At 45.2% G+C, this 21,657-nt stretch overlaps 1 protein-coding gene and 1 long non-coding RNA gene across 3 annotated transcripts in view; one reads left to right on the forward strand and one right to left on the reverse strand.

Moving 5' to 3' along the window:
• The first annotated feature begins 455 nt into the window (after nt 1–455).
• Nucleotides 456–21,657, forward strand: part of dnah7 (dynein, axonemal, heavy chain 7) — a 76,702-nt gene continuing 55,500 nt past the window's right edge. The window contains exons 1-24 of the mRNA XM_064311454.1: nt 456–804; nt 1,179–1,250; nt 1,552–1,654; nt 2,232–2,400; nt 3,094–3,163; nt 3,443–3,623; nt 3,787–3,856; nt 4,375–4,500; nt 4,728–4,847; nt 5,258–5,441; nt 5,970–6,149; nt 6,598–6,870; nt 7,569–7,696; nt 7,836–7,914; nt 8,356–8,580; nt 9,710–9,856; nt 10,840–11,531; nt 11,870–12,056; nt 15,372–15,565; nt 17,915–18,113; nt 18,858–18,998; nt 19,159–19,371; nt 19,640–19,749; nt 19,911–20,079. Coding sequence (XP_064167524.1) covers nt 793–804; nt 1,179–1,250; nt 1,552–1,654; nt 2,232–2,400; nt 3,094–3,163; nt 3,443–3,623; nt 3,787–3,856; nt 4,375–4,500; nt 4,728–4,847; nt 5,258–5,441; nt 5,970–6,149; nt 6,598–6,870; nt 7,569–7,696; nt 7,836–7,914; nt 8,356–8,580; nt 9,710–9,856; nt 10,840–11,531; nt 11,870–12,056; nt 15,372–15,565; nt 17,915–18,113; nt 18,858–18,998; nt 19,159–19,371; nt 19,640–19,749; nt 19,911–20,079 — 4,044 coding nt within the window. The 5' untranslated portion in view covers nt 456–792. The remainder of the gene's footprint in view (nt 805–1,178; nt 1,251–1,551; nt 1,655–2,231; nt 2,401–3,093; nt 3,164–3,442; nt 3,624–3,786; nt 3,857–4,374; nt 4,501–4,727; nt 4,848–5,257; nt 5,442–5,969; nt 6,150–6,597; nt 6,871–7,568; nt 7,697–7,835; nt 7,915–8,355; nt 8,581–9,709; nt 9,857–10,839; nt 11,532–11,869; nt 12,057–15,371; nt 15,566–17,914; nt 18,114–18,857; nt 18,999–19,158; nt 19,372–19,639; nt 19,750–19,910; nt 20,080–21,657) is intronic.
• LOC135241235 (uncharacterized) lies at nt 12,091–19,303 on the reverse strand. Of its 2 annotated transcripts, XR_010325956.1 has the most exons (6): nt 19,174–19,303; nt 18,885–19,056; nt 17,928–18,203; nt 16,222–16,357; nt 15,474–15,539; nt 12,091–12,674 (listed from the first exon to the last, which is right to left on the reverse strand). It is a non-coding gene; the product is annotated as an uncharacterized LOC135241235 (long non-coding RNA). The 2 variants fall into 2 exon arrangements; XR_010325955.1 differs by lacking the exon at nt 12,091–12,674 and having other exon boundaries at nt 15,411–15,539.

A 21,657-nucleotide genomic window follows, 5' to 3' on the forward strand; every position in this document is an offset into this window, starting at 1 on the left:
TTAGTTTGGTTTCTGCTGTAGCCTATGAGCGCCACCTTGAGGAATTTAAATGAGCTGCAAACGCATAAATAAATAAATAAATAAATAAATAAATAAATAAATAAATAAATAAATAAATCTGGTATACTGGACTGGGTAATAGATGGATATTAGTACTGGAAAACACTGGCATTGCGAAACTTAAAATATTGCCCTTCACTTTAACTTAAAAACCTCGGGCCTGCCACCTGAAGCAGGATTACCGAGTTAGCAGGATAACTGCACTGAGTGAAACCCGCAACACTCTCACATGGATTGAAGTAAAAAACTATTCCAGGTTTTACTCAGCTAACTCGGTAATCCTGCTTCGTGATAAGGGGCCCATGTGGTGAGCTCAACTCCGCGGAAACTGCTCTGTTTGGGACTACAGGCACGCCCCTAGTTACTGTCCGCCGCAGAGTTACATACTAGGCAACCCGACAAGCTTCCTTAGCAACGCCGTCTCGTAACATAAAGCCGTTCTCAAAGAGTCACCTGCTATCAAAAATAACAATTATAACTTTTGCACAACTCTTTCGTTGGTTTTGTAAACGTAGCTAATTACTAATGCAAAACCCTTTATATTGCAGTAGACAAAGCGAAATAGCCTGAGTTGACCACTTCGTCGCTTCACTCAATTTGGAATTCCAAGGACTAGCTAGATTTTTAACTCTCAATGTAATAAACGTTAGCGCTTTGAAAAATAACATGGAACGGTTACACAGTAGCTAGCTCAACGGAAATTGCTGTCCATGGTTGAAGTCTAGGTACATCATGGATGCACAGGTATGTCTTTAACTTTTGAGAAATTTGCTAAGTTGCTAAACAAGTGTTTCGGTTGAAACTGGTTAACATACCTGAATAAACAAGTACCTACCTACGGTAAAGCCAATGTGAGCATTTAACTGAAGGTAAATATCAAGACATGAATGGCTTAACTTACCAGACAGATACGAATCAGTTCAGCTGGGCTCTAATAAGTGGATGGCAAGCTAGATGACACGTTCAAGTTTAAAATAGTGAGGATATCTTGAATACTAGTTGCGAGTGACCAATAAGATGTAACGTTATACAATGTAATTGGTTAGAATAATTGCTCAGTAAAACGTAGTTGGTAGTTTTAAAAGAATAATGCTGTCACGTGTCCTTTTTTGTTACAGGATACTTTGGTCAACAAGAGGTTCCCTAAATTGCCCCAAACAATTGTGCGTCGGCTACCACAACTTCCACAGGTAGCATCAGAACATTATCTGAGCGATAAGAGGAATTTTGTAGTCCCCTGTTTTATGGCATTTTTATATGGAATCTGTCTTGACTGTACATGTATGCTAGACTGGTTTGGTAGCCTTAGCCTGTCTAATAAAAACAGGATTACAAGACTGGTTAGGATTGCTAGTAAAATGATTGGGGTAGACCAAGCACAGCTTCAGGATATGGAAAGGTATTATGAGAATGTGTAAAAGCTGTAGTGATGATTAGATTTGGGCTTGAATGTTGTCTAAATCATAACCCCCCCAAACCTCCACATTTCAGGTTCGCACCAAACCCCTATGGCTGGACACAGCCCCTTCTTTTCAACTAAGGACCCCACTAATTGAGAGGGACTATGGGTCTGTGGCCTCAGGTGGACTTTCTAGTAAGTTTCCTGATTCTAATAAGTTTTATGATATACCTGCATTCAGTATCATCAGCAACTTCGACTTCATTATAGCCTTTGTGGCATTGAGAAAGCAAATAATGTCAGAATTTTGTGCATCTTCACTTGCCATATAGAAATGAGTTGATCACCATGGAAAAAGACTCTTGTCTCTAGTGTAAGACAAGACATAAGAGGTGGAGAATAAGCAGGGGCCATAAATGCACGTTGTGTCTATGTTGACATGTGTTTGTTTGCACTTTACCAGTCAAAAGCCTGCCCGGTAGAAATGTACAGTATACATACTACATTGTATTATACGTAATGCATGTAATACATTTCCTTTGGGAACAGTTAACTGTTTGTGTGGGATTTTTGTATTTTTTTGTGTGTATTAAAAAACATTGATGCCACTGGCAATCAGATTTTTTCTCTGCTCACCCAATGAGACTGGTTCCAGATTGACTGTTGTTTTGGCTGCTCGTTGTCTGGACAGCGTCTGTGCCTGGAGCTTTCCCCGGAGTCCCCCTTCCTGTCCAAACGGAGTATCACTGAAACGGACCCCTATCTCTTGCAGGGGACGGCGAGGCCAGTGTGCTGTCTGGGAGCCAGAGCCACTGGCCGGAGAGCTCCAGGGCCCGTGAGGGTGGCCCTTCCGCCGGACCCTCCAGGGCCCAAGGCAGCGGGCAGGCCCAGCCCAAAACAGGCCGGGAGCTGTTCCGCAGCAGACTGGTCAGCGTCATCATGTGAGCTCAATTATACCACGCATTTCCCCGTCTTCAAAAACCTCTGCATAGAGAAGAATATCATTACATGAGTCCATTACATGAGTCCAGTTCTCTCACTCTCTGCATTATCTTTAATTACCTTGGCATATAGAACAGCATCATCACACAATTCCAGTCCTCACACCAGTTAACTCATCTATAAATACCACACAATAGAGAGGAAGAACATGAGAACATTCATAAGACAAATACACGATGATGAGTATAGGCCATTCAGCCTTTCTATTCAGAAGAGATAAGACCTTGCACAATTTACTTCATGTTTAAATGCCACCGCATACATAATATAATAGAAAAAACAGGGCTTTATTAACACCAAGGGGAAATGAGATCGTCAGTAAAGGGCAGGCATGCACACGAATATACACATACATTCACTGGTATCTAAAAATGGGTTAAAAAAGGAGTCCGTATGGACAGTGCATCTATGTCAGCTCATGAAGGTTAAAAAAGTGTAAAAAAAAGAACACTATGTATTCTTTTTTCTTACCTAGTGATACTGCATTAACTAATGATAGAGCTGAACTCCAGGAAAATATTGTATGATAATTTATTTGTGAGGCAAAAAATATAATATTAATGGGCTGGATACTGTCTAAAGTAATTGAGGAGATGGCATTCTAACTGGATTCCTTTCCACGCTGTTACCAGGCACCAGGAACCTGATGCAGATTCACTTCCCCTGGAGGATGCTAAAGCTTCTTCAGAGAAGGATATCTTGGTGGGGAATACTGTCTTGCACATTTATCTGTCAGTAGGAGCAGAGTCCTATTTATTTTTGACATTATTGGATAAAATAAAGGCTACAATTTAGAGTTAGTTAGTATTATTAGTCAAACTTAGTTTTAGGGTGTTTTTCAAATAAGAAAACAGTATATTTACATGCATTTTGTGTGCTAACTGTAATTGTGGTTGCTGAAATTTCAGGTGGTTGTTCCTTTGAGCCTGTTTCCTCGGCCTGGCTTATTGTTTCCCCATTCCTTCACGTTTCCCATTTCAGAGATATAACTATTACATTAACAATGGCATTGACACAAAGCATGTGGCCACTATGGAGGACTCCTGGCTGGAGAACGTCATGAGCCTGGTCCCCACTCCTCTGAAGAAGCTGACAGACACCATCGAGGCGCTATCCAATGAGATGAGGGAGGACTACCTTCTGAGTGTCAAGAAAGCCATAGGTATTTGATTTAGTGTTTTTAACAGACTTTTTAACTCGAATCTCCATGGGCTCAACTCAAATTCCCCTCTCTCAGATATGTAGTTATGTTATTAGTTTGCACTTATGCTTAAATGTGCAGTAGTTCTTAAATGTGGAGTTAAATGTGCAGTGTGCTATTTCAGTGGATTTTGTACTGAGGGACCCCAGAGAAAAGGATGAGAAGGTGAAAGACCTGCCCCCACATCGAGCCGAGTGAGTCCCACACAATGGCTATTGTGCTACATACATATAACGTGTGTGTATGTGTGTGTATATTTATATTTATATATCCATGGTAAATGTACCGTAATCATTGAAATACAATTATGTAAGTTAAGTTGAACGATTAATTAAATTAATATTAATGTGGTGCAAACATATTCCAGTGTAACCCATACTCTACTGAGCCACATAATTAATATGACTAACTATGTGGCTCAGTAGACAGAGTAGGCTTTTAATTTTGTTTTTATAAATAAATGGCAGTGTGTAGATTCATTGATCTTAACAGCATGATATAGCAGGCCCTCCGGACTTTAGGCTTTGTATTTAAAAATAAAAACTGATATCTGTGCTCATCTACTTTTCCGTTAATGTGGAAGTTTGCATTTGTGCTATAATTTATAAGGGCTGTATCGGCACCTACATTGGTATTAGCCAATATGGCCAGTCAAAAATGACCTAGCACAATTCAGTGTTTTGCATGAGTGAAACTTTGTTTTACTTTCCAGAATGCAGGTAGTTCCGAAGCCGTGGAGGAAGTCTTTCCTGTATGCTCAGAGCATGATGCGTGATAAACTCCACGCCATCAACCCCACCATGCTGTCTGTGCTGGGCCTGTGGCAGGTGTCTTACAAGTGAGCGACTCTCCCCACACCCTGTGGTCTGGTTTCATCACCCTCCAGAAGTACTGCGTTTGGCCTGGCCAATCTGTTCATGTTTTTCTGTCTGTGAGTTTTCACAGTTTTAAAGGAGTCTCACTGGCCCCCCTGGCATTGTGACCAGGCCCTGAGCGCTAACTCCACAGCCCTTCAGTCTCCTCCCTGCCATCGCCCCCTCTCATTCCGGCCTTTTCCGCTCGCAGGAGACTGCGTCTGATCGATGTGGAGGAGTTCCGCAACCTGCAGGAGTCCATGGAGCTCTCCTTTTTTGAGCAAACGATCAGGAAGCAGATAATTTCCACCCGGGAGACTCTCCTCAAAAAGTATGATATGGTTTCACAGCAGACCAAAGGCCGGTTTCGGTCTGATTTCTCTTTCAAAACGTGGCTGGGTTGTAATTACATTGGCTAATCAGTTTAACCACATTATATACAGGCTACTTTTCAATTATACAATATTACACTCTTTAAATTAGTTTCTGGAGAGCATAATTTGTTTCAGGATTTGGTAGAATTAATTGTGAAGATTTATTGCCATTTTTGCTGAGGGTATTAGCGCTTGAACTTGTTTTTTAATATGAAGTTCAGGTTCAGCTGCAGCCTGTAGTAGCTCAATTTAACCCAGGTCTGCACAAGGTCCTAGCTGTATTTATGGCCGTGCATTGTGGGCTAATAGGTCTTTGAATGTTGATTGATGCTGGTGTGAAAGCGTTCTCTCATGTTTGTGCTTTCAGATGGTTTCTGGATGTTCAGCAGATCTACTATGTGGGAAACAAGCGCAAACTTGTCCCCAGCATCCACACGCCCTGCAAACTGCAGTCATTCTTCAACTGTGCTGCCACTCTGATGACCCAGCACCTGCAGAGCCTGGCTCTCGAGTCCATCAGTGACTATACTCATCTGATCATTAAGGAACCGGTACATAGTGCACAAAGATGCCGATACACATGACCCGTGCCTATGCCTCCCTTTTATTGTACCACAGGATTTCTACCACAGGAATTATTGTGCCAGTAACATCTCATTAGCGTACAACCAACATTGTGCGTATACCATCTTTTTTTTCACCACAGGGCCCATTGATACTATGCCTGTATTGTTCCCTTCCTGTACCACAGGATTAGTGCACTACAGGTTCCATTGATTTTGTACCTCAGCCTGTTCTGTAGGAACACATTGTTACGAGACACCTTCTAACATTATCGCTATTTACAGTGTTATGGGATACAGTTCTGGTCAGCTTGGTAAATGGGTGGTGAACTAACTTGTTGAATCTGTTTGAAGTTACCAGTTTATGACAATTCAGTGACAAATGTAACACTGTAACTTCTCCCTCCCTCTCTGTGTTTACTTCTAACCTTTGTGTGTCTTATTTTCTATTCAATCCATTCAGCAGACTAACTGCTTTCACATGGACCTTAATGCTCCAAACTCTTTGTTACCTAGGGTGCCGTGCGAGTGTACGAACATTCTGGCTTTGTCCTGAAGCTGATCCTGGAGGAGACGGTCATCAAGCTGCACCCCGATTTCAAAGACTTCGAGGAGGTCATGCTGAAAACCTACGAGCTCATGCTGGACGCCATCCGTGTGGTGCCACGCGTGGAGTCAACGCTCTATACCGAATGGGTACCTAAAGGCCTCCAGTCCACTCTCTTTCTTTATTCACCCTTAATTCTCTTCTGTCGGCATTGGTTAGACCTTTCACTTCAGGGGCTTCCTTAAGAGCTCTCACTAGTAAAACTGTATGCATGCAAGTTAGCTCACTGAAATACAATGAAAGAAGAAGAATGAAATCTAATAAAGGTGTAGAGTAGCCATATCTGTTTATTTTGCAGTCACCCAATATTTTTTCAATACTATAAAAAATGTTGTTAGCCAAGAACATAGCCGCTATTTTTTTGTTGTCAAATAACATTTGTTTTGTCTGAAAACTCAGTAAATAAATTATGCGTAAAAAGTAAGCGATTTAAATTGAAACAACCTGATTTTTGAAGCAGCGGTTAGAGGCAGCCCGTTGTGATATCCGTTGGGGGGATGTGAAATCAGCATGTGTGTCCCCGCCACCCCCCCCCAGCCCGGGAGCCAGACCCCCGGCACGCTGAAGCCCGTGGTGCTGCCGGAGATCCTGGAGGCGCGGCAGGAGGAGACCCGGCAGATGATCCGGGCCGAGAGCGCCCTGCCCATGCAGCACGTCCGCCTCTACGACAAGTACGCCGCGCTGGTGAGCCGGCAGGCCGAGGAGGACGTAGAGCAGTTCCTGCGCGAGAGGCACTCCTTCCACGACACCATGATGGAGGTCACGCGCTACCAGAAGCTCGCCGACGACATCCAGTACAACTCCGCCAAGGTGCCGCCCACCCCCCCCCCCTTCTCCCCCCCCTTTTACGGCCCTGCACTGTCTCGGCTAGGTCTGGCTCGTAAAGGAGGCATTAATCTCAATGTGACACCCTTACAAAATGAAGGCTGATGGTGATGAAGATGCACTGGTGCACTGCTGAATGGGATAAAGAAGTCTGCTCCCTGAGGGGACCGTGCAGGCTGACGGCTCTTTTAATCCGTTTCGCCCGTTAAAACGTCTCCACGGGTACAAGCGGAGCGTTGCTCCTCTCGCCCGGTCGCGGGAGTACACTGGGCACGTGCGACTTCACTCCCTCTGTTTGGCTGAGCTGTTAATTGCATGCTTGCTCTGATTTTTCAGACAGTTGCTCTTAGTCATTTGTGACAGAAATGTGTTGTGCAGTTGGAGTGTTTGTTTGGCCCCTTACAACCAGTGATGCTGATTAGTATTCATCATGACTGTTCAATGAACTGCATACAGTTTACACCAATTAACAGTCGGTTAAACCTAATTTAGATGACTCTTTAGACTAGGGCTAGATATGAATAAACATGATGTTGAATAAACATCTTTAATTGTATTGTCTTCTGAACAAAAATAATGAGGCCCAGTGCCAAATCAAATAGAAGCACTTTGGCAGGCCCCCTTCAGCATGCACAGCGCCCTCAGGGCCGGGACTGGAGGGCTGATGCAAGGCTGTGTTGCAGGTGCTGCGTCTGGGCATGTTCGAGGTGCACTCCGCAGAGCTCATCACCGCGCTGGTGAGGCGCGCCGAGGGGCTCTGCCAAAAACTCGTGGCTCGGATGCTGGAGGACCACCAGATCATCAACCACCAGTGAGTCCCATCGTGATCCCGCCCAGAACACCCCTAAAAGGCGATGCCCCGCCTCCTACACCAGCGCTTGGTGAGGGAGAGCCACGTCGCGTGTGTATAAAAGGAGCGCTGACGTGAACGCGCTGTCTTTTGCCCGCAGGTTGTGCGAGGAGTTTGAGAAGATCGCAGTGAAAGCCTTGGGCACCCCTCCGAACACAAAGGAGCTGATGGAGCTGGTGGTAATGCACGCTCACGCTCGCCGTAGTCAACGTGAAGAGAAAATCCTCCTGAAACCACATCGGCCTGCCTGCACTTTGCACACAGATCCCCGTTCACTTGAATTCATTCAGATTCAGTTTTGTATTTAACTGAAGCCAGCCCAAATAATCATTTTTATGTTCAGAAAAGAATTAGCTAGTGCGTTACCATACATGCAACACTGATACCATTTAGCTTCAGTACTACAATTGCTTTTCTGTTTGTTTCTGTGTAACAACCCACGCATACTGGGAGAAGTTGAAACTTTGCAATGTTACCGCATGTTGATGATAATGTTATTGCTTTCTATTAAGTTAATTTCATATTGACATTCAAATTCAAATCAGTGGCCTGCCCCTTCACCCACACCCTGGACTGATTAGAAGCACACAATGTCCCCCCCCTTCCCCTGCACTCACCAGGAGTACGTGGAGAAGGTGGAGACCCAGGAGATGCCTGCGCTGGAGAAGACCCTGCTGGAGTCCAAAACGCGGCTCTGCTTCCTGGTGGACTACACCAGCCTCTCGCCCGACGACATGCGGCTCAACCGGGACACCTTCCAGTGGCACAGTCGCATGCCCAGCATCTTCGCCGACCACCGCGAGATGGTCCGCGAGAAGACCGAGCAGTACCAGAACGGCCTCAAGGTCCGCCGCTGCCGCCGCTGCCACCGCTGCCCTGACAGAACAATAACATAAACACCATAAACACTTGCACATTTTCTGTACATTTACCTGTTTGATTTTACCCGTTTGATTAAGGCCTGTGGCTCTTTGATGTGACTTTGAAATGCTCGATTGTACATATTTATACATCCTCTAAAATCCTTTGAGATTGGCAGGTCTTATTCAAGGGCACCCTGACATAAACACATAGTAACAATCACAAGGCAAGACATACAAAAGGCAAAAAGACACATAAGTCACAGTTGGGTGCAATAGGTGTAACATGTCTAGCTGCTTTCCCCAAGTTTTGTAGAAGGTTTTTATTGGAGCGATGCTGATGCTGAATCTGCAATAGATTTCTTATTTTTAAAAGGAGAGCAGACAGTCCGCCCACCTTTCATGTTTTGTACTTCAGACAGACAGAAATCAGAGAGGGTAGAGATAGAGAAGGGAGTGTAGCTGAGAATGTGCTATGGCGGGGCACTGACCCCATGTGGGGACCTGAGAGACAGCAATCGACAGACTGTCCCACATCTTGCCTATTCTTGGCTTTTGTCTTTGTTGCCCATGCATAAGAACAAGTTTAAAGTTTTCTTTATGCCTAGTTTCCTCAGATACATGGAGCTCAAATGTCACAGTGTTATCCATTTTCCCTACCCTGCCACCTGTAATGTTAACAGGAATAAGGTTAATGGACAGTATTGAAATCAAGCATTTCACTGCAAACCCAAAAAGGTCAGTTCACTCAAATGGTTTGAGGAAGCCAATTACCTTGAAGCATGTGAGGAGGGCACTTCTGTTAAAAGTGTTCAGTGGCCTTTAAATACGTCAAACTTCACGATTTAATTTTTAAAGTTGAGCCTACTCAATCCCTTTAGTATGACAGGCATTTAGATTTTAGTGTTGGGGGAGGCTTCATGAATCCCTGAATGGGCAGGCCTATCATACGGAGTCACAATGCAATGCAAAGCCTTTTTGAATCGGCTAAACTAGTCATCCACTGGCAGCATGCAGTAGCTTCTCCAAACGCAGGGTACCCTAAACTATGCCCCTCCTGCTGCTGACTGGGACCACAGCTCAGGATGTCTCCAATGCTGTATTTGTTCCCCAGCTGCGGTGCGAGAGGTTCGTGGAGGAGCTGGAGAGCTACAGTCGGCAGGTGGAGGAGTTTGTCTCCTTTGGGGACCTGGCAGACCTGAACAAGTACCTGAAGAAAGCCCAAGCCCTCAACTCCAAACTAGAGACTGCCATGGACAAGGTACAGGCCTTCAGTTGCAAGTGCTTTTAGACATTCGTAAAGAGCAGCTTGAAATGCTTTAAAAAAAAACATTTTTTTTAACATACAGTCCATTTATACAGCTGGATATTTACTGAAGCAATTTAGATTAAAAGCCCTGCTCAAGGGTACAACGCTAGTGGCCCACCTGGGAATAATAACTGAAAAAATGAACAAGGTCAGTTCTGTAACCGTTATGCTGCACCAGAAACACTTGGAATGGCCTTTGCGCCAGGGCCGCAATCTGTCATTTAGCAGAAGTGCACTGGGGAACAGAGCACATGCTGCTTGAATGTTTCAGTGCCGATGAAAAGTAAAGAATGTTGTACGATGACAAGTTCATCATTAATCAGTAGTGTTGAATCAAAGTAGGACTAGGCAATATGCCATATTGGCGATTAACAAATGTTTTTTATCAGATCTAATAACAATCATGGCCGCCATGTGGCGTATCGAGTTTCTTTCGTCTTCTTTTCTTTAATCGTACCTGATATGGTGGTAAACACCAAACATCAGAGTCCATGAGACATACTTCTGGTAAAAAGAATGGTGTGATTAAATAAAATAAAAAACAGGCAATATGCCGCATGGCGACAATGATTGTTATTATGCTTAAAAAAACAATCGGCAGTGATTGATGTGGTTTATTTTCCAGCCCTAAATCAAGGCATAACTACTTTTGGTCTTCCACAATACAGACCCCATACATGTACAAGTTTCTGTGAATGAAATATCTTAACAATATCATACTTTATTTTATTAAAGCTACTAATAGTCTTTTTCAGTATCTTGAGATTTGGTTTCATGAATTACACAATAAAGCCTACCAGAGGCCTTCTGATAATCTCAGTGTTATGTGGGACTAGATTGAATTTGGAATGTGCAATACAGGCAGCCACCCTAAACATTCCTCAGTTACAGACATAGCTTTCTCTTCTGCATCCGCTAATCTTCTGTCCCCACAGGTAGAGGGATTTAACATGGAGGAAGATGCCTACTGCTGGCCAGTGTCCCAGTACCCTCAGCGCAAGGAGACCCAGGACCGGCTGGGGCCCTACCTGCGCCTGTACGAGACGGCCTCCGACTTCCAGGCCCACCACAAGGCATGGCTGGAGGGGCCCCTGGGCACCGTCAACCCAGACAAGGTGGAGTCGGAGGTGGGCAACTACTGGCGGGCCCTGTACAAGCTGGAGAAGACCTTCCAGGACTCGCCGCAGGCCCTGAACATTGCCAGCCAGATGAAGGCCGAGGTGGAGGCCTTCAAGGAGCGCATCCCGCTCATCCAGGTCCTGTGCAACCCGGGCCTGCGCGACCGCCACTGGGACGCCATGACGGAGGTGGTGGGCTTCTCGCTCAAGCCTGAGGATGAGGAGCGGGCCTGCGTGGCCAACTTCCTGCACATGGGCCTGGAGGCCCACCTGGGCAGCTTCGAGGGCATCAGCGAAGCGGCCAGCAAGGAGTACTCCCTGGAGAAGGCCATGGAGAAGATGGAGACCGAGTGGAGCGGGATGGAGTTCGGCCTGCTGCCCTACCGCGAGACGGGCACCTCCATCCTGTCCTCGGTGGAGGAGGTGCAGACGCTGCTGGACGACCACATCGTGAAGACGCAGACCATGCGCGGCTCGCCCTTCATCAAGCCCTTCGAGAACGAGATACGGTCAGTGTGTGCGTGTGAGCGCATGCGCGTCTGTCGTGTTATATACAGTACAGTATAGAGCAGTCTACCTATGCTCATGGTTGCTGACATTGCACATGATGAATATGCGTATGTGTTTAGCCCATTTTAAACAAGTTTACCTGCATTTGTTTTATCCATCCAACATAAACAATGTTCTGCATGTTTTTGTGCATGTGTGTGGACAAAGAGGGAAACATGAAGTGCAGTCGTTATAAATGTTGTGCACTTGATTTGGGCTTTACTGTGTCAGTGTGTGGTGTGCTTGGGGTGGAGTGAATACTGCTGCGTGAAAGACTCATCTCTGCTGCCCCCTGCAGGGAATGGGAGGAGAAGCTGCTGCTCTTGCAGGAGATCCTGGACGAGTGGCTGAAGGTGCAGGCCACCTGGCTGTACCTGGAGCCCATCTTCAGCTCCCCCGACATCATGGCTCAGATGCCCGAGGAAGGCCGCCGTTTCACCACTGTGGACAAGAACTGGAGGGACACCATGAAGCAGGTCTCCCTGGTAAGCCCCACCCCCGTCTACCTCAGCCCCTCCCCCACAGCTTTGCATTTGCACCTGGACTTGTTTCAACTTGTTACGTCCCTGACTGCCCGTCTGGCTCCATGCTCACGGAATGCTTGCTGAGGCATAATAACAGCATTTAAAGGTACGCAATCATTTTAAGAGCCCTTCTGTATGGATCCCGGGCTCCTGGGTTTGTTCATACAGAGAGCCTGACCCCGGATTTCCTGTTTACGTGTGCAGTGCGTCGTGCTGAGGTGTCACCATGTAGCGCGCGTGTGTGCGTGTGTGTGTACGTACGTGCGTGCGTGTGTGCGTGTGTGTGTGCGTGCGTGCGTGCGTGTGTGCGTTCTGCCCCGGACACGGGGACCTCAGGAGCAGCTCGTGCACCAGTGCGTTTGCCTGTATCGGGCTGAGTCGCCTGCACCGCCACGCAAAGTTCTGCAGAACAGCGGCGAGAAGAGAGGGGAATATCAGGTCTCGGTCGAGGCCACAGCTTGGTGCCGACAAGCAGCGTGGTTTCATCAGGCAGGGGTCCGCGGGGCTGCTTTAAAGCAGGATTTTCTGCTGCTAACCCTCCTGAGACATTCCAAAGGGTAATTGGCACCCTCAGCCGATCTGAAAATGAAACGCATCAATATCACCCACAGTTCTCCCAAAAATAACAAAAAAAAAAAAGTCTGACAAGGCCATCAAATAGAAATTATGGATTTTTGTCTGGGAGGAAGCAGTGATGTGGAATAGCCAGGAAATGAGGTCACAGAGACAGACAAAAAACCTTGTTGCCTGTGTGTGTGTGTGTGTTTGCGTGCGTGCGTGCCTGCAAATGACTTGGAGTCATAGCAAGTCTTTGTCACGCCCACTTAGCATCCATTGCTATGTAGTCTTGCATTCTGTATATATGTGGGTACAAAAAACACTGCTGCCATGGGCTGAATTTTCTACCGGAATATGCCTGCCTATAGAAGACTCTAACTTACAGCTATTTGAGCTCTAAAATTACGTGGTTATGGTTGAGGCACATTTTATGAAAGATATTTGTTTACATTAAAGGCAATATAACAGATAAAAGGCCATTTACAGAACATCAAAGAAATGAGCCACAGGGTGGCGATGTTGGTCCATGATACTTTCCACAGTTGCACTCATTTCTTTGAACACGCTTGTGAATTACAAGTCATTATTTACGCTCTAGTTTAGTGTGTCAATTAATTTTTCTTCTGGAAAAGAGAAGATAAAAAAACTCGTAAATTAATTGAAGAAGAAGAAAAAAACAAATCACAGTTTCACAAGTTTTGGTTTTTTCCTCTTAGGTTGGAATCCCTTGAATTGTACGGTGGTTCTCTAACAAATATAAATGGGGGAATATCTTTTTTCTATTTATCTGTGGACTTTCCTATGTAGTGCTGAGTGAACAGAAATCATTATTCAGCTGTCAGACATGCAAGGGAAGTTGCCAAGACAATCTGTCTGCCCGTGACAAGACTGCTCCTCTCTCAAGGTAAAACGTTTTGACCCGCAGTGTTACAAGCATTTAATTAGAACCGCAGAACGGAAATATGTTGAGAGAAATGGTGTCCTGAAGGGTGGGGGAAGGGGGGGGGGGGGCGTTGGCGGAAGAGAACATGACAGGCCTTTCGGTGCAGTCTTTGAACGGCTGTATTGGATTGTGGGCTGTGGTAAATCATTTTACTATGCAGAGAGACAAGAGAACAAAGCCCTTTTATGACTAATCAAATGGCTGAATGATATTATCTCCCTGCTTAGTTTGGGCAGAAGCTGGCCATTGCAGGGACACCACAACTCCTATTGTTGCTGTCTAGGAAGCTTAAATTCTCATTATGCGTATAATATTCTAGATGTGCAATGGAAAGGCAGAGATCCTAATTTGAGAGGGTTGGACTGACCCTGCAATTTCATCTCAATGAATGGAAACTGCTTCCTATTACATTATAATGCAGCCAGTTCAAAATGAACCAGCAGAAATATTACATTCTCCCATTTCCAATTTTGTCTGCCTTCATATTAGATTGTCAGTCAAATGAGGCAGAGATTTGATTTCATTTACTTAAAGCAGTTTATTTGAACAGTCTACAGCAGGAGACTGTTATCAGTGCATTCTAATAAAAAAGAGATTTAATCTCTGAAATAAGATTCCCTTGGACACATTTTTATTAAATCTTTAAATGAGTCATATTCATGGTTTTGAAAAAAGGCTTTTGAGAAGGACTTAGCACGTGTGAATGTTATTACTGCCTTTTGTTACTTGCGGTTACAATCTTGAAGAATCTGACTCTTTTAAGCTTTCCAGTCACCAGAGTAAAAGCTATTGGAAATATGTGAGGAAAACTGGTAATTATTCTCAGAAAAAGTGTAATAATGAAAGCCTTGTTTTAAAGTATTGCTGGTTTCATAAAAGGTCCAAACAGCTAGATATCCAAAACAGCTATTAGAGCAATACAGAGAGCGACAGATGAACTGTACACTTACAACAAGCTGGGCTACATTTTCCATACACTATTAATGAACTTACATTTAAAACAACAACTAACAATTGCCATGTCCATTTAGCACAATAGATTCAATGTCAATTTATGTCCCAAAATCTTTGTTATTGCAGTACCAAGCTTTAGTACCTGGCTATGCATTAAATTCATGGTATTCACTGGTACCCTATCTTAAGCTTTTTGGTTGGTGTTTACCGGTACCTAAGGGTGCCTATGAATGTTTACTGCAAAGCCGTACCAGGGAGTACAATGAATGTGATTCTAAAGGATATCTATAAAACTTGAACTTAGAAGGATCCAGTTTTGACAGGGTACATTTATCATAATGACAGATGGACATTTTTGGCACAGGAAGCCTTGAGCCGTAGTCCTGACTTCACAGTCTTCTCTCTGTGGATTCACAGCATTTGTTCTTGTTTTTTTTTTTTTTAATAAAAAAGGAGAGCAGACAGTCCACCCTCCGTTTTATTCAACTCAGAGAGGGAAACGGAGAGAGAAAGGATCACAGCGCAGAAAGCACCATGGCGGGGAATTGAACCCCTGAACGTTCAGGGAGATCCATATAAGGGCTGAGAGTCGGTCCCCCTACAGACCACAGCACACATCTCATCCTGAATTTATTGCTTTTTTTTTGTCTTTTACTGCCTGGAGCAAAATAGCCAATCACAGGGAGCATCTGTCATTGTTTTCCCTCCTGTTGTTTAACATTGGTTATTGAAATCCTTAAAAAGATTTGGCTTTTGCACACCCTACAGTACTCCTGGTTTGGGGCACCATGACACATCCTTGCTGTATTTCTTTCGGTCAGAACAAACAAGTGCTGGCAGTGGTGGCCATCGACAAGATGCTGGAGAAGCTAAAGAAGTCCAACGAGCTCCTGGAGCTGATTCTGAAGGGCCTGAACGAGTACCTGGAGAAGAAACGCCTTTATTTCCCACGCTTCTTCTTCCTGTCCAATGACGAGCTGCTGGAGATCCTGTCAGAGACAAAGGACCCCACCAGGTAAGCTCCACCCTCATTAGATTTAACCCTACCTCCTATCAATGAGTCCCTGGCCCCTACCAATTAGACCTCCACCTTTTAACTCCACCCAGTATAACTCCACCTTGACCAGATATAACTCCAAATGCTCAACCCTCTTCAGATTTAACCTCACTCCACCAGGTACAGCTCCACCCTCATTATATTTAACCCTACCTCCTATGAAGCAGTCAAGTCCACTTTCATCAGATTTAACCCCGGCCCCTACCGATTAGACCTCCACCTTTTAACTCCACCCACTATATCTCTACCTTCAACAGATATAACCCCAACTGCTGCCAGGTAGAGCTCAGCCCTCTTCAGATTTAACCTCACCCCACCAGGTAGAGGTCTGCCTTAATTGGTTTCAGCAACGTCACCTCCATCAATAGCCATGCTTCTGACAACCAGACCACTACTCCAATCTGCAGTCGACTACTCCTGCCTCACTCAGCCGGGAGAGAACCGCCCGCAGCAGGTGTAGTTGACTGCAGTTTGGAGTAGTGGTCAGTGCACTGGAGCCAGAAAATGGAGTCAGGTTTGAAATTTATTGAAAGCCATTTAAGTGTATTCAGTCTTAAAATGTGTTTGTCATACTCTCAAAACTTGACTGATGTTTTTCTATCTCCAAGTATCACCTTGGTGCAGGATTCTCCCACTTGTGTTATTACTGTACATTGCCTCAGGGTCTGGTCTGGGTTCCTGGGTTCAGGTCCTTGATGGGCTGCTGCTGTTGTGCCTGGGAGCACGTGGGTGTCTAATGCTTACTCAACTCTGTTGGAAAATATAGGAGGATATACAGTGCAGTGCATAAGTATTTGGACAGCGACACAATTTCTGTCGTTTTGGCTCTGTACTCCAGCACATCAGATTTGAAATGGAACAATGAATATGAAGTTACAATGCAGACTGGCAGCTTTAATTTGTGGGTCTTTAATCCATATCCGGTGAACTACGGAATTACTATGGAATTTTTACCTTCTGGCAGAGAAGCAGTGACAGCAAGATGGACAACCTATGCTATTCAACTTAAATGCAGCGAATGCCACTTCAGTGAACAGCATTACAACTGACTTGCTGAGTCTTGAAAATCACACTGAGATTGCATATATGCACATGCTACATGCAAGTGTATAAATACAGCAGAATCAGTATAAAAAGCCTTTAGCCCTCTCTGCTCCTCCGGGATTATCATTTCCCAGCAGATATCTGACATTAACTTCCTCTTATCACTTATAGCTACCTGTAGGTCACTGCTCTGTGGGACCGTGTGTGGGAATGCTTCCTCCTGTATGGACAAAGCCAGTTTTAATATCCCTTACATTACCAAGGCAGATTGGGGGAAAAAAAAGAAATGGAAAAAAAAGCAATTTAACCGAGTCTGGGCTTAGAAAACTAATTTCAAACCTTGAAAGTCTCGTACTTACCGTGGGAATTTAATTATAAAGCTCTTTTCCCTCCCGCCTGCTGTGTTGTGAGTGACGACACCGTGGCCTACTTACAGCACGGCGGGTCCCTCACCGGTCTGCCGCTGATAAGCAAGCCTTGTCTTTTTCCACCCAAGGTATTTGTTTAATAATGCATTTTCAGACAAAGGAGGTTCCACCCACTCCCCTCCCCCCCCCGCTCCTTTCTTCCTCTTATGTCTCCCCTCGCAGAGAAATTCCATCAGCACCCACAGCTGGCAGCCCTCCCTTTGAAAAAAGAATGAATTTAAAACGCGCCCTTAATTCATCCAAAAGCACATTACAGTGAATCCATCAAGGGCTAATTCACTCTCGCCGCGCGAGCTATCTGCTTTTGGGGGGGGGGGTGGTCTGCGGCCCGTCCATTGTTCCTCAGTGGGGAGACTCCCCCCACCCGAGAGAGCTACTTTTCCAAGGCCCCTGTTCTCCTGAAAACTTTTCCCTACCCACCAAACCTTTTTAATCCTAGCCACAGAGGGACTGGACCACCGAGATTACAGGGAGTTACATCATTCTCATGCATAGAATCAGTGTTTTTAATTTGCTATTATTTTATTTCTTTCATTTTAAATGATATTATTATTATTATTTTATTTTTTTGCAAAGGGACCATGTAATATTCCCAATGCAGTCATATTTTCAGCCCAGGAATGTCAAACTGCATGAGCTCATGGCTGCAGTTTGGAAAGAGCTCTTCCTGTCCTAGCTTTGCACACTACTCAGGAAATCTACCTTTAAAGAACGATTTTTAGATGCTTGCTTTCATAAATCTGGGGCGTACGCTCTTACTGGTTTTATTCAGGCTTCCATGTTAACCCGAGGGCTTGACCACTGGCTCTGCCCTCTTCCTCCTCTCCCCCCAAAGGGTGCAGCCCCACCTGAAGAAGTGCTTCGAGGGCATCGCCAGCGTGCAGTTCACCGATGTGCTGGACATCACCCACATGAAGAGCAGCGAGGGGGAGGTGGTGAAGCTGGAGGACATCATCTCCACCTCCAAGGCCCGCGGGCAGGTGGAGAAGTGGCTGCTGGAACTGGAGTGCGGCATGCTGAAGTCCCTGCAGAAGGTAGCGCCTCCACGGTCGGCTCCGTCGGCACTCACTGTCATTACAGGGCTACTGGTAGCTGTGAACTCCCCGTAGCGTTACTGATAACAGCTGTGCAGGACAGAGCGCATAGGCAAAATCAATCAGAGCTGGACTGGCAATGGTCATCTTTATCAAAACAGAGCTCAATTTCGCAGCAAGAACTGGCTACCATAGTTGTCAACCTTTTCCCACGGAAAGTAGCAAACAAATGTCATACTTAAATTAGCATATTGATGACATCATCACATTCATTTTCATACAAAAACATGTATTAGAAGACGTCATGATTTACTGAAAAGATGCCAAGAATAGAATACAGTATTTTATATATTACAGGTGTATTATTTTATTGTGTATACCTCACTAGATTTGTCACTAGGCTCTTTTTGGAAATAAAGTCGCTAAAGGGATCTGAAAAGTCACTACTGACAAAGTCACCATGTGCTGGCTACTGCTTTTTTCATGCCTGAAGCAGATCTCTGCCTTCATAATAAATTTTTCCAGAGTGGTAAACTACTGCCAGACAGATATAACACAAAATACTTCATGACATGACATATGCAGCACACTATAATACATTGGCCTGCAATAAAATTACAAAGTGTTGTCCTTTTTGAAGAAGCTTTTACAACAAGAAAGGGAGGCTGCAATTGATGTTGCTATTGAGTTGCTATGTGATGTGTAGTTGGATGTGAGTGCAAGATGATTGTTTGGGACCCTCAGGTCATTGGAGAGGCGATCCAGGCCTACCCCAAGGACCTGCGTATCAACTGGGTCCGGGCGTGGCCGGGACAGACGGTGCTGTGCGTCTCGCAGGTGTACTGGACCAAGGACATTCACGAGGCCATCTCCAAGGGCCAAAAGGTCAGGGCGAAGCACAAGAGCGTGGACAGGAGCAGACCTGTCCATCTCCCTACACAGCCTGCAGAATACATTCCCCTCCGGTGTCAGTGCGTTCGCTTGCGTGTGGGCGTGTGCGCGGCTCTGCAGAAGCGCGTGTACTTTAGCATACGTTCTCTCTCAGGCCCTAGACGCCTACCTGGAGCAGAACAACACGCAGATCGACGACATCGTGACGCTGGTGCGGGGGAAGCTGTCCAAGCAGAACCGGGTGACCCTGGGCGCCCTGGTGGTGCTCGACGTCCACGCGCGCGACGTGCTAGCCGTCCTGGTCAAGAAGGGCATCAGCGACGAGAACGACTTTGAGTGGCTCAGCCAGCTACGCTATTACTGGATGGTGAGAGAGAGTGCCTGACTTTCCATTACAGGACTATGAAGAGGGGTCTGCAGTCACCCCATTTCATATTCCAGCAGAATATTATATGTAAGTGTACTTAGTACACAAATATCTGGTTTTGCTTTTCCTTTTTTGGCCCTTTGAACCTTGTGCCTAGCATGTAGAGCCAGACCTGTTGAGGCCTTTGAAGTATGAAGATGTGTAGTTTGGGAGCTTTTTTTCTGGGTTCTGATGGCTTCACTAAGGTTTTAACTCTCTGCTCTCACAGGAAGAAACGCTGCAGACCAAGATGATTAACGCGGGCCTGCCGTACGGGTACGAGTACCTGGGAAACACCCCGCGCCTGGTTATCACTCCGCTCACCGACCGCTGCTACAGGTCAGGATGCTCCGCCTTACCCCTCTGCCACGTCTCAAACCTGACAGAGCCCAACTGAACTCATCACGCATGCGCTGCTCAGATCGCAGTGGTGAGAATGCATGAACAGCGCACAGATGAGCGCAGGCAGTTAATGTTCCCTTTGCCCCCCTCCTGCATAGGACCCTGTTTGGGGCCCTGCATTTACACCTGGGAGGGGCCCCTGAGGGCCCCGCGGGAACAGGGAAGACCGAGACCACCAAGGACTTGGCCAAGGCCGTTGCCAAGCAGTGCGTCGTCTTCAACTGCTCCGACGGCCTGGACTACATAGCCCTGGGCAAGTTCTTCAAGGTAAGCGACTCCTGAAAATTCTGGGCTGTGAGCACTCATCTTTATCAGGCACTTTTAAGGTAGGAAGGCCTGACCTCCAGTCCTACGCGATTGCTCAAAACTTCACAACTTGCACCTGTCCACACTGACACAAAAATCACAAAGAAGGATCTGTCTTGTTGCCATGGTGACGGCGGGTAATCAGGAGGTTGGGGCGAGATTTGGCAACACGCTTGGTTTGGTTGCAAACATTGATTGCGGCGGATTAGAGGGGAGGAAAGCACAGCCCTCCGAATCAGACGGCAGAGTAATGACCTCCATTAAAATCAGTGAGAAAATCACACTGGCTGATTTCTGAATTGTGCTTCAGCATGAGTGTGCCAGCCTGAGCTCATTTTAATACCCAGAGGAAATAAAAGGACTCAAAAGAAAAGGTTGAAAGAAAAATAAAGCATAATTGTGTGTATCCAGACAAAATACATATCAGAAACAGTAAATAATGAAGGAAGGCAGGCAATGAAAATATCATTTTAAAAAATGCAGTAGAACCTGAACTAAAAAAACAGTCTGTTTCCTTTCTCAGTTTTTTGAGCGACGTAGCATAATAATATCCTATATGAAAACAGCTGGCTAGAAACTGTATGGTGAAATGTGCGGTTACTTCACTTAACTGGCATTTAGCTGACACTCTTTTCTGGACCAACTTACAGTGAAAACATAAGTGCAAAAAAGTAATTTGCATCATAGCAAGGCCCCCGAACCTACACATTCACCACTTACAGCTGAGTGCTGATTACTTATTAAGTGAAGGCCATTGACCATGAAAAGTGCTATGTAGGATACATGAGCCAGACTGAGTTCAAAGCTAGACAGGGATGATTCTGTCTTTATCGTAAAATACATGGAATCAGTGAGGGAACATAGAAAGGAAATTGCAGTCTGCCAGCGAGCAGGTCGCCTCTGACTTCCCAGCTCAACTTAAACGGCTTCTAGCACTGTTAATTAATAAATGCCTCCTTCAATGTCTGGAGCAATACATTTTCAGGTCTATGGTACACAAGAAAGCCGCCTACTGTTTTTTTTGTTGTTTGTTTCATTATGCTGCTCACTCAGAAATTTGCTCCCAGCTGATATTAGATGGAAACAACGTACAGCTACTGTCTAATGGGGAAATGGAGTGGCTCATTTTGATGATGGCTTTTATGCATCAGTGGTAATCTGGATGAAAATCTATTTGCCGTATAATAAGGAGCATAGTTGCTAATTCTGCTTTCTTTTGAGTGGACTGGTCAGTCCATAACGTTCAGGTCTGTTTCACTGAGGTTCTGCTCTATCTGTATTCACAGCTTGAGCATACATTTGCTAAATTTAGTTTAACTAAATGTACTTGGGTAAACACTGAGCAGCATCTGCAATACAAACTTCATCAATACTGTATTCAGAGTGAAATTAGCAAACACTTTTTGAAATGCACATTTTTGGTTCTAAATCCCAAGCACTGATTGCTTATGCATGCTTAAAGGGATAGTTTGATATTACTTCAGTTTTAGGGTATGTTTTTAATTGGCATAGTGTGTGCTTTGCTTGAGATCACAAAGC

This window comes from Anguilla rostrata, chromosome 15, assembly GCF_018555375.3.
Source record: "Anguilla rostrata isolate EN2019 chromosome 15, ASM1855537v3, whole genome shotgun sequence".
Lineage (NCBI taxonomy): Eukaryota > Metazoa > Chordata > Actinopteri > Anguilliformes > Anguillidae > Anguilla > Anguilla rostrata.